The sequence below is a fragment of the Sapajus apella genome, unplaced genomic scaffold (genome assembly GCF_009761245.1).
Source record: "Sapajus apella isolate SASKATOON/1434 unplaced genomic scaffold, GSC_monkey_1.0 scaffold94, whole genome shotgun sequence".
Classification (NCBI taxonomy): domain Eukaryota; kingdom Metazoa; phylum Chordata; class Mammalia; order Primates; family Cebidae; genus Sapajus; species Sapajus apella.
This window is the reverse complement of record NW_022437034.1, coordinates 3,089,016-3,105,126: the sequence shown is the minus strand read 5'-3', so window position 1 is coordinate 3,105,126 and position 16,111 is coordinate 3,089,016. Positions and strand designations below refer to the sequence as shown.

Here is a 16,111-nt window from a genome sequence, read left to right as displayed (position 1 = left end):
CAACAACAACAACAACAAATAAACAAACAAAACAGAAAAACTTGCCAGGCGTGGTGGCGCGTGCCTGTGATCCCAGCTACTCGGGAGACTGAGGCAGGAGAATCGCTTGGACCTGGTAGGCGGAGGTTGCAGTGAGCCGAGGTTGCACCACTGCATTCCAGCCTGGGTGACAGAATGAGACTCTGTCTCATAAAAAGAAAAAAAAAGAAGGAAAGAAGGAAAAAGAGTTCTGGTTCAGGCTCTGTTGTTAAACAGCCCTGACATGTCAGTAGCACTACCAGATGAGATGGGATGATCTGAGGTCTCTGAGCTTCCTTTTGGCTTGGGCTCTTATAACTTTGCTTTTAACCAGCTGTGTGTGGTCTGTCTCAGGCTTCCACCTGGCCTTGGGAAACCCAAAGGTGGAACAGCCACGAAGTCTCCATCTGGCCACTGAGGCTGACCTGTGAGGTGTCCAGCTGAGACCTCACGTTTTGTCCCATCTCCCTCAGCTGCCTCACATGGCCCACTGTGGTACGTGGTGCACACTTCCCCATCTGGCTCCCCAGAGGAAGTCAGAGCTGTGGTGGAGGGCGGTGGGGGAGGTTCGGGGGATTGCAGGGGAGAACTGAAGGTTCTGAGGCCTTAGTCCATGGAGCTGTTCTCCAAAGGGGATTGCAGATTGGAGGAAGTGGGAGGAACTTTAGGTTTGCCCTTTCTGGGTCAGGAAACCTGGCTTCAGGCCAGGTTCTGTCTCTATCTATTGTGTGACCTTGGATAAATGTCTGCCCTCTCCTGTGCTCATTTTCCCCCCAGGTACAATGTGGGAATGGGAGTAAATGACCTCTAAGGGCCTGCCCTAAGGAGCTAAGATTCCCCGCCTTTCCCTGCCTTGGGGTTGGCAGGTTCCTGTCCTTGCGGAGGGGGTCATCATTCTCTGCTCAGGACCTGGAAGCGGCAGCCACAGGCAGAGGGTAACTGGCTTTGTGCAGGCCACCTGGGCCTTCCTTTCTTATTCCGGATTCAGGTGTGGGCTGGACATGGTAGTGCTGCTCCCGTCTGCAGCAAGGCAGAGTTTTAGCTGGGTTCTCAGATTCTGGCTTTGCTTCTTGTTCCCTTCTACAGAGGCTGAGGTACTTCCTCTTCCTAAGTCCCTTTCCTCCACTGCCTCCATCTCCACGGACAAACCATGGTGGAGCCTTGGGAGGGACTGTATTTAATACTGAAAAGGCTGTCTGTGGCTCATGGGGAGACCCACAATCTGGTGAAAGGGATTGCATAAGTGAAATGTTAAAGGGGAAAGGAGGGCACAGAATAAAGCTGCTCCTAATACTAGAAACGTGATTTGGAAGACAGTGTGGGTCTGGTGGTTAAGTCTGAATCCTAACTATATGAACTTGCACATGTTGTTAATCTTTTTTTTTTTTTTTTTAAGCTGGAGTCTTGCTCTATGCCCAGGCCAGGCCTGAGTGCAGTGGTGCAATCTTGGCTCACTGCAGCCTTTGCCTCCTGGGTTCCAGTGATTCTCCTGCCTCAGCCTCTCGAGTAGCTGGGATAACAGGCGCATGCCATCACACCCGGCTAATTTTTGTATTTTTAGTAGAGAGGAGGCTTCGCCATGTTGGCCAGGCTGGTCTCGAACTCCGGATCTCAGGTGATCTCCCCACCTCGGCCTCCCAAAGTGCTGGGATTACAGGCATAAGCCACCAAGCCTGGCTTGTTGTTAACCTTTTTTGAGTTGTTGGGGACTCAGAAAACATATCCCAAAATATGGCACTTTGACATGCTGAGTACTTTGAATTACAGGAGATTAGAAGGTAGCAGAAGCAAAGTCCTTGGCCTTCTTCTGTCCTTCTGTCTCTCCCCCGTCTTTCTCCCTAAAAGCGAGTGAATTTCTCTTCCCCAAGGTGGCTCATAGAATCTAGAAAGCCTGTGCCCCAAAGCCATCCATAAAACCTAGAAAGGTCAGTCTCTTTTATTCTCCTTTTTCCTCTGAAGACTCTCCTTCTAGAGGGTTCCTGCCCCATACCTGGGAGGAAGGAATGCTTCGCAAAGGTCGAGGAGAATCTGAACCGACAGGACTTGCTGCGTTTCCCCTCACTCCGTAACCATTAACCCACACCCTTGACTAAGTATGTTTCTACATGTTTGTTTCCCATCGAACCTCGGCATGAAAATAAAGTTTCCCCTGGGTCTTTGGGTCTTAATTTCTGGAGGTTTCTCTGTCACATAAAACGTCGATGACAGACATTTGTCATGCTTTTCTCTTGTTAAGCTGTCTCTCGTTACAGGAGTGCTGGTTGTAGCTGTTATGATCACTTATGATGGGTGAGGAAAGGTATTACATCTTTAATGGTACTACAATGTAAGGCCTAAAAGTTTCTTATTTTTTTTCTTTTTCTATTATTATTTTTTTGTTTTGAGAGGGGCTTTCTGGCAAAAACCGGAAAGCCTGCTAGACAAATTCTAAGAGAGCTGTAACACCCTTTTTATTTATTTATTTTTATTTTTATGGAGTCTCGTCCTGTCGCCCAGGCTCGTAGTGCAGTGGTGCGATCTCAACTCACCATAACCTCTGCCTCCCAGTTCAAACGATTCTCTTGCCTGAGCCTCCCGAATAGCTGGGACCACAGGCGCCGGCTACTACAACCGGCTAATTTTTTTGTATTTTTTTTTTTGTAGAGATAGGATTTTGACACCTTGCCCAGGCTGGTCTTGAACTCTCCGCCCGCCTCAGCCTCCCAAGTGCTGGGATTACAGGGGTGTAATCCGTGCCCGGCCCATAATGTGAGATTTTTTTTTCTTTTCTTTTTTTTTTTTTTGAGACGGAGTTTCACTCTTGTTACCCAGGCTGGAGTGCAATGGCGCGATCTCGGCTCACCGCAACCTCCGCCTCCCAGGTTCAAGCGATTCTCCTGTTTCAGCCTCCCGAGTAGCTGGCATTACAGGCATGCGATGCGCCACCACGCCCGGCTGATTTTGTATTTTTAGTAGAGGCAAGTTTCTCCAAGTTGGTCAGGCTGGTCTTGAACTCCGGACCTCAGGTGATCCACCTACCTCAGCCTTCCAAAGTGCTGGGATTACAGACGTGAGCCACCGCGCCAGGATATTATTTAAGATTTAAAAAGTTATTTTACATATATAATCTCTGACCTATTCAATTAGTAGGGTTTTCCTTTTATGACCTTTCCCTTCCCTTTCTCCAAGTTCTTCCTCCCTTTTCCCCATCCCCCTTCCCTTCGCTCCTCCCATTGCCCCTCCCTAGCTGGCCTTCTTCGCGCAGGCGCCCTAAGCGGCGCTGAGTCAGGGTGCGGGTGAGCCGGGGCAGGCCCGGCCGGGGCGGGGTTTGCGCCTGCGCACTGGACGGCATCCGGGCTGGGCAGATTTATATCTGCTGGGGATCAGCTGACACTCTGCATTGCAGACTGCGGAGTCAGACGGTGCGATGTACGCTCTTTTCCTCCTGGCCAGCCTCTGGGGCGCGGGTAAGCTTGGACCCTCAGCCTGTGGAGGAAGTGCCTCGCAGCGTCCATCGGCCCCAGAGTGGGCTGTGCCTGGCCTGGCTCCTCAGCTCCCCCGGCCCAGATGGCGAGGGGGCGCGCACTGCGCAGGCGCGTTCTCCGGCTTTCTCTGTCAGGGCGGCCGGGGGCTGCGGGGGGCAGACTGCGGAAACATCCCTGGGAGGGCGTCCCAGGCCCTGGGCGGCATCTCCTTCGGGGCCCGAGTGGGTTCCTGCGCGGCTGGGTCCTCCGGGGCCTTCCGTCAGGCAGCCCTTCCAACTGTGGGAGTGGTTCTTGTAGGGTGACCCTTTGGGCAGCTGTGTTGTGCCTGTGCAAGGCGCACGTGATCCAGGTGGGCTGGAGCCCGGTCCCGCAGGACACTGTGGCCGTTGGCTTCAGTTGCCTGTTTGTAAAAGGGTAGCGAAGCTGCAGGAAGCACACGTGTATCATGTATGTTGATGTTTGCGTATGTATTTACTCTGGATTCTAGGTGTTGACAAAACTAGTCAAACTTTGTAAAATATTTTTAGAGACTTACTCTGAGCCAAATATGAGTGATCATGGCCCGTGATAGCCCTCAAGAGGTCCTGAGAACATGTGCCCAAGGTGGTCTGGGCACAGCTTGGTTTTATGTATTTTAGGGAGACATGAGACATCAAATACATTTAAGAAATATATTGGCCGAGCGTGGTAGCTCACGCCTGTAAATCCCGGCACTTTGGGAGGCCAAGACGGGTGGATCATCTGAAGTCAGGAGTTCGACACCAGACAGACCAAAATGGTGAAACCCCTTCTCTACTAAAAAATACAAAAATTAGCCTGGCCTGGTGGTGCGCGTCTGTAATTACAGCTTCTCGGGAGGTTGAAGCAGGACAATCACTTGAACCCGGAGGCGGAGGTTGCAGTGAGCCAATTTCGCACCACTGCTCTCCAGCCTGGGCAAGAGAATGAGACTCCATCTTCAAACAAACAAACAAAAAAACCCATTGGTTTCTTCAGAAAGGCAGGACAACTCAAAGCGGGGACTTCTAGGCCACAGGTGAATGTAAACGTTTTCTAGTTGGCGGTTGAGTTTATCTGAAGAACCTGGGATCAATAGGAAATATTCAGGTTAAGATAAAGAACTGTGGAGACTAAGTCTTATTGTGCAGAGGAAACTTTCAGATAGCAGAGTTTAGAGAAAGCAGGTTGTAAAATGTTTCTTATCAGACTTAAAAGAGTGCCTGGCTCTTAGCTGATTGTCTCCTGGATCTGGAAAGGAAGGAAGGAAATGGGAAAGGTGATTCTCCATAGAATGTGTATTTTTCCCACAAGAGAGTTTGCAAGTCAATTTCCAGGTATGTCAGGGAAATATATTTTGGAATTAGATATTTTGATTCTTTTTTTCCTTGTCTCATAATGTTATGTCAGAGTCAGATTGGAAAGTAAGTCACGATATATAAGGTCAAATAAAACCCATCTGATGAGAACGTATGGTTTGTAGGGCATGACTCCCTAAACTCCTTAGATAGGAATCTGGGCAAGATAAAAAAATTAGAGTGTAATCCTTATAGGTATTGAAGGTAATATAGGGTTTTGTGGTCCAGTTACTTTGCCATGGAGTCCTCATTTCACCTGCTTTAAAATGTCTTGCATGGGAGTGTGATGGCTCATGCCTGTAATCCCAGCACTTTGGGAGACTGAGGTGGGAGGATTGTTTGAGCCTAGGAGTTGGAGATCAGCCTGGGCCACATAGTGAGATCCCACCTGTAAAATAAAAGTTTTGCGTACTCTTGGCCACTTTTTTTTTGGGGAGGGGGGGCATTTTTTTTTTTTGAGACGGGGAGTTTCACGCCTGTTGTCCAGGCTGGAGTACAATGGCTCAGTCTTGGCTCACTGCAATCTTCGCCTTCTGGGTTCAAGTGATTCTCCAGCCTCAGCCTCCCAAGTAGCTGGGATTACAGGTGTGCACCACCACACCCAACTAATTTTTGTATTTTTAGTAGAGACGGGGTTTTGCTATGTTGGCCAGGCTGGTCTCGAACTCCTGACCTCAGGTGATCCACCTACCTCGGCCTCCCAAAGTGCTGAGATTACATGCGTGAGCCACTGTGCCCAGCCTTATTGGCCAGTTTTAACAGTGTCCTTTATTTTAGGAAAATGTAAGTACATGAGAAAGCTGTGCATATTTGACCTATTTATTGTCCTAAAATAGTACTGATGGTTGCTAAAATCACTGCCGGTTGTCAAGATAGCATCTGTGAACCAGCTGCACTGCCTTCCTGCAATTAGAAGAGACCCCCCTTGCCCTCCTGTGTCACCATGACCATTCTCTATTCTGTAGCTCTTTTTTTTTTCGTGGGACTGAGTCTCACTCTGTTGCCCAGGCTGGAGTACAGTGGCGCAATCTCGGTTCACTGCAACCTCTGCCTCCCAGGTTCAAGCGATTCTCTTGCCTCAGCCTCCTGAGTAACTGGGATTACAGGCACCCACCACCATGCCCATGTACTTTTTTATTTTATTTTTTTATATTTGGAATCCACTAGAGAACAATCCCAGGTACTTTTTGTATTTTTAGTAGAGACAGGGTTTTGCCACGTTGGCCAGGCTGGTCTTCAACTCCTGACCTCAAGTGATCCACCCACCTCAGCCTCCCAAAGTGCTGGGATTACAGGCGTGAGCCACTGTGCCCAGCCTATTTCCTAGCTCTTAACGTTACATCTTCACCTACTTTAAATCATGGTAAAGGGGAAGAAGTGAGGTTGAGTAGTTATCAAAATTCTATTGTTTCATAGTTGTGGAGCTGGATCTTAATTTTTATATAGAGAGAATCCCAAGTCTGGGTGTCTTGCAGATAATAGCTCACTGAAGGGTCATAAATCTGGTGTATAGCTTTCCCAATCTCAATTTATTTATTTATTTATTTATTTATTTATTTATTTTGAGACAGTCTTGCTCTGTTCCCCAGGCTGGACTGCAGTGGCATGATCTCGGCTCGCTGCAACTTGTGCCTCCTGGGTTCAAGTTATTCTCCTGCCTCAGCCTCCTGAGTAGCTGGGATTACAGGTGTGTGCTACCACACCTGGCTAATTTTTTGTATTTTTAGTTCAGACGGACTTTCACCATGTTGGTCAGGCTGGTCTCAAACTCTTGACCTTGTGATCCGCCCACCTCGGCCTCCAAAGTGCTGTGATTACAGGCGTGAGCCACTGTGCCTGGCCTCCATTTTGGTTTTGTAGTCAAGTTCGTACTGCGATTGTTCCATGGTCTGTATAATAAACTAATGCTAGTCTCTACATTTTTTATATTGATTCAGAGCAATGTTTTCTTCTTTTTACAATATCCATTGTTCTTGTTGACGTTGAGTCACTCCTCACAAGACTCTTAAGAGTTCTGATTCACTCATCACCCAAAAGGGACTTAATTTTGTTTGGAAAATATAAAATCTACCTCTGGCATGCATATATGTATATGTATGTATGTGGACTTATGGTTAACCACAATATTTAGTTAACCAAGTGATCCTCTTCCTTGAATACTTGGGTAAATGGGAGGTATTGTCACGGCCTTGGTCTAACTTTGCTGTCCTGCCTTTAGGATTAGACCAAAGTCAGTGCTGATAACAGTGTTGGAATGTTGCCTGGCCCTAACAGCTCTGGCCCCTTTGTGGTTTTTTTGGAAATGTTACTCCTAACATTTCTAGACATGATAATGAGTTTTGTTAGTGAAAGTGCCTGGTGACTACAGCCATCGTCTGCTGCCCGGGAGGCACTTAGAACTTCCTTGGTGACACTGTTGTAGTACAGATGCCACCCTGAATGTGGACGGGCTTTGTGTTTTGTGTTTCAGTGATATCTTGGTGGTAGAGACACTTGCTTTTCAGTGACTTTTCTACCCATCCTCTTGCCCCTCCTTTTCCCCACATAAAGGTGAAAGTGAAGCCATGGCACTGTGAGAGAATTGGAGAGCATCTAGTTTAACCTTTTGTAAGGAATGAAGACCTGGAGGTGCCCAGAGGTGACTCTCCCAAATCGTAGACCATTTACTGGGGATGCTAGGACCAGAGCCCAAGACTCCACAGTGCTCGCCCCTTTCATATCCCTCTGTCAACACGGACCTCTTAACTTTTAAAAACTTAGTGGAAGTTACATACATGGACAATTAAGTGGACAACTTGATCAATTACCACAAAGTGAGTCCATCAGTGTCAGCAGCCCCTGAGGTTGGGGAGCAGAGCAGTAGCATCCAGAGGCCCCTATTCACCCATTTACTGCCCTGTCCTCCTTGCCCGAAAGGAAACGGCTTTGTTAACCATTGAACACTATGGATGTAAAGGCTGCAGTTTCAAACTTTTGCACATGGGATCGTGGAGGGTATGCTGTTGGGTGAGTCCTCTGGTGGAAAAAGGAGCATGTTCCTGAGCTAGGTGTAAGGCATGAGGGATGATGCCTGGGATGTGGCAGGTGCCCCCTGAAGCTTAGATGCCCTGATAGCTGTCAGCTGTGTGGTGGCTAGCCAGCTGAATGTTACCTACCCCACACTAAGACAGGTGCATTTTCTGGGGATGCTAGAAGGTGTTATGTATATTCTTTCAGTAAGATATGAGTTGATAGCCTGACCTGCTGAATATTTGTAGGAACTTCAGGTCTTGGCCCACCAGGGATTTTGGATAAATTTCCTGTTTATCAATAGTAAATCAGTTTTATTCTGTGAAAATAGAGATTAATTCCTGAAGAAAGAAGAGTTTGTTTTAATAAACCCAGTGGTGTGTCATGTTCTTGTACTACATATGACAGGATGTTTTGTTTTGGAGCAGAAAGTTTAATAGGCAGAACAAAGGAGAGAGGAGAGCAGCTCTCAAGAGGCGTCTGAAAGGGAAAAGCCTAACAGGTTGTTTTTGAGATGGAGTCTCGCTCTGTGGCCCAGGCTGGAGTGCACTGGCGCAATCTCAGCTCACTGCAACCCCCGCTGCCTGGGTTCAAGCGATTCTCCTGACTCAGCCCCCCGAGTAGCTAGGATTATAGGTGCCTACCACCACACTGGCTACTTTTTGCATTTTTAGTGGATATGGGATTTTGCCATGTTGGTCAGGCTAGTCTTGAACTCCTGACCTCAAGTAATCCATCTGCCTTGGCCTCCCAAAGTGCTGGGATTACAGGCGTGATCCACTGCGCCTGGCCCTGACAGGTTGAGTACATACTCTGAGAGTTGAAGTGTGTTGGATTGATTGGTGTGGCATTTTCTAGATGAGGGAAAGGAGAACTTGGTCCTCTATTTTCTTGGTGAGTAAAGCCATGGGTTGTCCAGGCAGCTGTGGGGAAGTGGAACAGTGGGGCAGGGTGTTGCTGGCTGGGACAGCACCTAATGAGGCATGCTTAGGACATTCTCAAGGTCAAGACCAAAGCCACTTGGACAGGTGTGCATGGCAGCTTTTGAAGCAGTTTTCTAGCATGGGATTCTAGATTACTGGCTACCAGGCTGTAAGCCTTGCTTTCTGGCTCGTTTTTGGTTCTGCCACCAGGAAGGAGGGTCTGGATATTCTTCAGATCAATAGATCAATGGAAGAGAGTACTAATTAGAATTACATTGCCCTGTTTGCCTTTTTCTTTTTTTTTGAGACAGGGTCTTGCTCTTTTACCTATGCTGGAGTGCAGTGGTGCAATCTTGGCTCACTGCAACTTCTGCTTTCCGGGTTCAAGCAATTCTCATACCTCAGCTATCCAGGTACCTGGGATTATAGGTGTGTGCCATCACACCTGGCTAATTTTTGTACTTTTAGTAGAGATGGGGTTTCACCATGTTGGCCAGGCTGGTCTCAAACTCCTGACCTCAAGTGATCCATCTGCCTGCCTGGCCTCCCAAAGTGCTAGGATTACAGGCATGAGTCACCACACCTGGCTTTTTTTTTTTTTTTTTAAAGGCTTTAGAACAATGATGATAAATACAGTGGGTTGAAGATATTGGCTGTTGCAGAAGTGCTCATTGCTTTATTTTTTATTACATGAAGTTCCAAAAAATAACTTTGTGGCATTTGTAATTCTGTATGTTGGGACAGGATGATAATGTGGAGTGGAAGTTTCACATTATCTCATTGCTGACAGTAGCTGTACGACCTTGGGCAAGTTGTGTAAACTCTCCTGTATTTCATCATTTGTAAAGTGGCATTAATCATACCTATTTCACTGGGTTGCTGTTTAACTTTAATAAATTATGGTATTGCAGGAAAGGGCTTAGTTAGTACTGTTTGTTGCTGTACCGCTAATAAAAATAATGTATTGTCAATATCTGTGTTCCACCAGCGCAGTGACCCATTTTCTGCTCTTGCTTTTGGGATTTCCTTTGGCGTCTTTCATTTCAAAGGATGTTGTGAGTTTCACAAAATTAAATGGACTTATTAAAAACATATGCTGGGTATAATTAGTGAGTCAGGAAAACAAGCCAGGGTAGGCAGACAGCAGTTAGGAGGAAGTTGGCAGGCAGTTCATGCTCTAGGTAGCCAAACTAGGTTTAGCTGTAGGTGGTCTTGACATCAGAGCAGCCCAGCAGATCAGAGCTGGTTCCTGGTAACCTGAACGCTTGGATCTAGACCTGTCATCACTAACCCTGGGCCTGAGGTTGTCTGTTCCAGACCCCTAGTTTGGTTTCCCCAACTGTAAATGGAGGTGAGCTGTTAGGTAATAGATGGATGTGGGAAGCAAGGTCAATCAGTGGAATGGAGTTTGTCCCTGCCACTGGTGTCCCCAGTCACCCTGGTAGCAGCTCCCTGAGAAGCTTGCAGAGGTATATACCATGTGCGAGTTCCTTCTGCCTTTTTTAACACGAATAGTAGTATATTCTACCGACTGTCTTGCTCGTTGCTCCTTAAATTGTGAAACATTTGAAAAGTGGAAGCGTGATTACCATGAACATGTGTGTATATAACACCCAGGTTAAGAAGTGGAACCTGATGGCCCAGCTGCCCCCATAGTCAGCCACCTTCCTGGACATGTTTTTCATGTCCTGTAAGTCTTTTGACTTCCATACATGTAACTGGAAGCTTCAGCAGTGTGTATATAGTATTGTTGTGGATATTGTAGACATTTTGCAAAGATCGTATACAATAGTCTTTCCCTTTATCCTTGGGGGATAGTTGTTCCAAGACCCCCAGGGGATGCCAGAAGCAGTGGATGTGACCAAATCTTATTTATATATACTATGTTTTTCCTATGCATACATCCTGTGATAAAGTTTAGTTTATAAATTGGGCACAGTAAGGGATTAACAACTAGTCACACGGATCAATTAAAACAATATCATATCATAAAAATTATGTGAAGGTGGCCTCTCTTTCTCAGAATACATTTTCAGACCACGTTTGACCATGGGTAACCGAAACCGTAGAACGGGAAGCTATGGTTAAAGAGAGACCACTGTATATTGTTGGGTTAGTTTTTTTGTTCTCCTAGGGAGGTTTATCGATGTTGAAAACGTGTAGATCACTGTTACAGCTTTTAGAATTTGTCTAGAAGACTTTCTGGTTTTTACTGCAAAGTTCCCCACAATATAGTATTCCATTTATATCTTTTTTTTGTTTTGTTTTGAGGTGGAGTCTTGCTCTGTTGCCCAGGCTGGAGTGCAGTGGTGTGATCTTGGCTCACTGCAACCTCCAACTCCTGAGTTCAAGCGATTCTCTTGCCTCAGCCCCCCCGAGTAGCTGGGATTACGGACGCACGCTACCATGCCTGGCTAATTTTTGTAGTTTTAGTAGAGATGGGATTTCACCATGTTGGTCAGGCTGGTCTCAGACTCCTGACCCCAGGTGATCTGCCCACCTCGGCCTCCCAAAGTGCTGGGATTACAGGTGTGAGCCACCATGCCCGGCCTATATTATTTCTATTCTAGTAATAGACATTTAGATAATTTCTAGTTTTTTTTCTGTTACAAACAGCCTGCTTCTATAAAAATTGTTGTACCTGTCTCCTTGTGTACATGGAAAGCATTTCTCTAGGGAATATGTCTAAGAGCAGAATTGCTGAGTTGTGAAGTAACTAGCAGTTGTAGAATTGCTCTCCAAAATGGTTTTGACAGTTACCATTCCCATAACATGTTCAATTTCCAGTTACTGCATGCCCTTGTTAACATTTGATACTGTTAAAACCTGAAATTTTGCCAATTTGTTACAGGTATTGATCGACTTACGACCTATGCAACTTATGACCATTCGACTTTACGACCACAGTCGCTAGCCACGACTGCTCCGCGTCTGGCAGCGCAAACGTTGCCCAGCTGGGCATACGACAGTGTGGACCAGCTTCTGGCAGCACTGCCATCTCCGCATGCATATAGCCTACTCAACTTACGACCCAATCGTGTTACGACCAGTCTGTCGGAACCAATTGTGGTCGTAAGTCGAGCACTAGCTGTAGGAGTAAAATACCTTACTGCTTTCATTTGTATTTCTCCTTTTGTTTTCTTAAATGATACATCCTAGAGGTCATTTTATGCGAACACAGATGGATTTAATTAATTTTTTTTTAAATTTGAGATGTTTTAGATTTACAGAAAAGTTACAAAGGTAGTCACCCAGCTTTCTCTACTGTTAATGTGTTATACAAGTACATTTGCCAAAAGCCAGAAATTAGTATCAGGATACTGTCACTAGCTAGATTGCAAACTTTATTTGGATTTTTACTAGTTTTTCCACTAATCTCAGTTTTTGGTTCCTTGGCGTCCTGGTACGCCACATTGCCCTTGGTTATAGGGTCTCCTTAATCTCTTCCCACTTCCCAGCTGAGTATTTCATTGTATGGATGTGTCTATTTAATCCCTATTGATGGACATCAACATTTAATAAAGTTCGAGGTGAATTCTAGTGAGACTTGTACATTTAAAAATTGTAAATTCTCGCCACATTTGGACAGATTCTGCCTTTGAACAATTATTTACATGAGAGGAAACATCATGACTAAGATTGAAGAAGATGTAGAAAAAGTTCTTTTGCCCAGCGTTAGTCGTGTTACTTACGACTCTTTCAGTAGCTGTGATGGGATGCTGTTTCACGCGTGTAGGTCCATTCTTCAGGCATTGATACCAGAGGGCCGTGTGACTTCCTATAACACTAGGAATTAAAAGAGGGTGTCTGCAGGGTCACCTGTCACGTGGTGCTTGGCCACCTCTCAGCACCTCTCCCTCTCTCCTGTCTGGGTTGCTGTCTAGCCTCCTGGCCCCTTCCTTGTTGGTGTTCAGAGATTTTCCATTTTGAATTCCACCTCTCTGGATCCTCCCTGGGTAACCCATGGGGCTTCCTTTCTCTATGCATTCAGGTCTCTGCTTGATGTTGCCTTATCTGAGTTCCCCACTTATCAGTCTGAAATAGCTGCCCCGCCTCACCTCACTTTATTTGTAGCACTCACCACTACCTGGCGTTGTGATGTGTGGTTGTCTTGATTGCTTGCTGTGTCTGCAGCACGTGGCGCAGTTTTGGCACATGACAGGTACTCATCATGGATGGGTGCCGTGAGGTGTAGCCATGTAGACTTCAGCTGGCGAAGTATAGGCTAGTGTGCCTGAAACTTAATTGCTTAATAGTGCTGAGTCTTGGTCATGATTAGATAGAATATTATCTTTTATTTTTCTGAAATTAATTTTAAGAAATTGTTTTTGGGAGTTGAGAAATTAAGAGTGACTTTGGGTGCAAGTGAAGTGTTGACTTTTATAATAGTTTATGATAGTTTGGGACCTGCCCCTCCCAAACCTGTTGGGGAGGGTTCTATGTAGTGATCAAGACCGGGGAGCTTAATGTAACTTGGATGTTCCTGGTGGCTCTGATTTGAGGTAAATCTGAAAAGGGAAGCAGCTGTAAGTTGAGGAAATTATCCCCCCGTCTTTTGGTTTCAGAAGTTGGTTCTCTAAATGTTTAGCTTGGAGACTCTCAGACTTTTGGTTGCAGGATCCCTATACTTGTTATTGAGGACCCCAAAGAGTTTTGTTTACATGGACTGTATCTATCAGTATTTACTGTTTTATAAATTAAATTGGCAATGTTTAAAAGTTAATGCTTTGAAATGTTGATAAACCCATTATATGTTAACATGTATATGTTTTTATTGTATGCATTACATTTTTAATGAAAAAATATTTTCCTAAACACAGGTATTTAGCAAGTGGCCTGTCAGACATTTCTGCAGTCTTTTTAACACCTGCTGAGTCCTTAGCTGCTTGTGTACTCAGTCTGTTGCAATGTCACGTCACATACCTCCGCAGAAACTCGATTGGACATTTGGGAGTGAGCGAAATGGCAACTGATGTCTTGGTTTTATTGTTATGAGGATTTTGCCCTCACAGACCCCCTGAAAGAGTCCCTGGGACCCTCAGGGTTCTGGACCACACTTTGAGAGCCACTGGTTTAGCTGATTTGCAGAAACTGCAGATATTATAATAGCTAACCCATACGGAGATATTCTGCTTTTTTTGAGACAGAGTCTTGCTCTGACACCCAGGCCAGAGTGCAGTGGCACAGTCTTAGCTCACTGCAGCCTCTGCCTCCCGGGCTCAAGTGATTCTCCTGCCTCAGCCTCCTGAGTAGCTGGGACCACTGGTGTGCGCTGCCATACCTGGCTATTTCTTTTTTGTTTGTTTGGTTTTGGTATTTTTAGTAGAAACCGGGTTTTGGTATGTGGGCCAGGCTGGTCTCAAACTCCTGACCTCTAGTGATTCACCCTTTTCAGCCTCCCAAAGTGCTGGAATTACAGGTGCAAGCTACCGTGCCCGGCCATTTTTTGTATTTTTAGTAGAGTTGGGGTTTCACCATGTTGCCCAGGCTGGTCTTGAGCTCCTGAGCACAGGTGATATGCCTGCCTCAGCCTCCTGAAGTGCTGGTTACATGTGTGAGCCACTGAGCCTGGCCTGTTCTGCTTTTTGTTGAACATTAATTCATTTAATTCTCACATCAGCCTTCTGTGGTGAAAGCAACTAAATTGGAATTTTGGGACAGTCTAATATCCTGCCATGACCTATGCTGTGTTCTGAACATTTTAGATTTCAATTGAAGGCAGTATTCCTATAAAGTATTAACTGAAGTAAGCCAAAAGTGACCTTTATAGTAGACTCACACATATCTGGAACTTTATTTTTTGTTATTTGAGATGGCGTTCGCTTTTGTTGCCTGGGCTGGAATGCAGTGGCGTGATCTTGGCTCACTGCAACCTCCGCCTCCTGGATTCAAGTGATTCTCCTCCCTCAGCCTCCGGAGTAGCTGGAACTACAGGCATGTGCCACCACGTGCTGCTAATTTTTTTGTATTTTTAGTAGAGGGGAGGTTTCACCATGTTAGCCAGGATGTTCTCGATCTCTTGACCTCGTGGTCCGCCTGCCTGGGCCTCCCAAAGTGCTGGGATTATAGGTGTGAGCCACCTCGCCTGGCCATATCTGGAACTTTTTAGGTAGTAAACAGTATATGAGACAAGTTCAGAATACTGAATTTCCTTAGGGAGAAATATTTTGAAATTAAATATTTTTTAGCATATGATTATCTTCTGCACATGTGCAGAGACCAGTCAGCTGGTTAGCAGGGCTCAGTGTGGGAGCCAACGCCAGTTTGTGTGGGTGCCCGCACCGACTGCCATGCAGCACGCTGGGTCTGCAGCGGAGCTTTCTTGATTGGGAGCATGCAGAGGCCACCTCTGTCCCCTGCCTCTGCTTGCCCTCCTGCTGGAATCTGGACAGTCCTGCCAGGGGCTCAATTTTTCACGGTTGTGGATTGCTGTGTAATCTTATGTAAGGTGATTTAAGTTCTTCTTTGGTCATCATCTGATATGCTGATGCTTTGAAAGAAAAGCTTTGTTAGGAGTTTTTATTGGACCACAGTGCCCTTGAATGAACTGGTTAGGAATTTCCCCAAATTAATTAAGCCTCCATTGCATCACTCTTGTACAATCTGAGAAGACTGCATTCTTGCCCCCAGTCTCAGTCTTACTGCACAAGGTAATTTCCCTCAGGACTCTATTACCTTCTCTGTGTAGACAGATGTCCTGCCCTGGAATGATCTGCTTGCGAGGAAAATTAAGAAGCAAGGCAGTAGCAGCAGAGGAGAATCAGGGAAGAAAGGACCTTTGTCTTAACAGTTTATTGAGGCCAGGGGTGATGGGATGTCAGCCTAGTGAGCTTAAGAGCTTTATTGCCACTGATTTCTTATGTGATAAGAGGACTCTCGACCTTATTTCCTCCAAATCAAGGCAGACTATCTCTGAGTGAATGCTATTCTGAATTATTCAGTGAGCTGTGTTTCTATTCTGCTGTGCAGACTGTTTTCCAAAAGCAGGATTATCTATGAAGAAGAAACAAGTGCTCTTTGCCATAGAAGATATTTGTGGCATTAGCTGTTTGAGTAGTTAGTGTTGAGTGCATTGCATTATCTCCTGCTCTTAGGGAGAATTCCTCTGAGAAATGCCTGAATGCAGGACCTGCTGTGGAAGCTGCCCCTCCTGGGGTTATCCTCTCTCTGTTTCCTAGCAACCTAACTGTTGCCATGGTGCCGCCTTACCCAGGCAGCAGATCTGCTGCCCTGTGGAATGTAGGCTCTGATTGTTGGCTCTGGGAGGCTGCATGCATTTTCTCTTACTTCCCCCCCCCCCCCCCCCCCCCCCCCCCCACCTCCCGCTGGTTCTGTTGAGATG

General features: G+C 46.1%; 1 protein-coding gene and 2 non-coding genes across 5 annotated transcripts in view; 2 read left to right on the top strand and 1 right to left on the bottom strand.

Annotated features, from left to right (window-relative positions):
* Positions 1-2,403: 2,403 nt before the first annotated feature.
* LOC116535455 lies at positions 2,404-2,465 on the bottom strand. The gene has a single exon (XR_004262205.1). It is a non-coding gene; the product is annotated as a U7 small nuclear RNA (small nuclear RNA).
* An 810-nt stretch (positions 2,466-3,275) lies between these two features.
* PSAP (prosaposin) overlaps positions 3,276-16,111 on the top strand; it is a 36,585-nt gene continuing 23,749 nt past the window's right edge. For all 3 annotated transcript variants that reach the window (XM_032256276.1, XM_032256274.1, XM_032256275.1), the window contains exon 1: positions 3,276-3,464. In XM_032256276.1, coding sequence (XP_032112167.1) covers positions 3,425-3,464 — 40 coding nt within the window. In that variant the 5' untranslated portion in view covers positions 3,276-3,424. The remainder of the gene's footprint in view (positions 3,465-16,111) is intronic.
* Positions 10,935-10,994, top strand: LOC116535458. The gene has a single exon (XR_004262207.1). It is a non-coding gene; the product is annotated as a U7 small nuclear RNA (small nuclear RNA).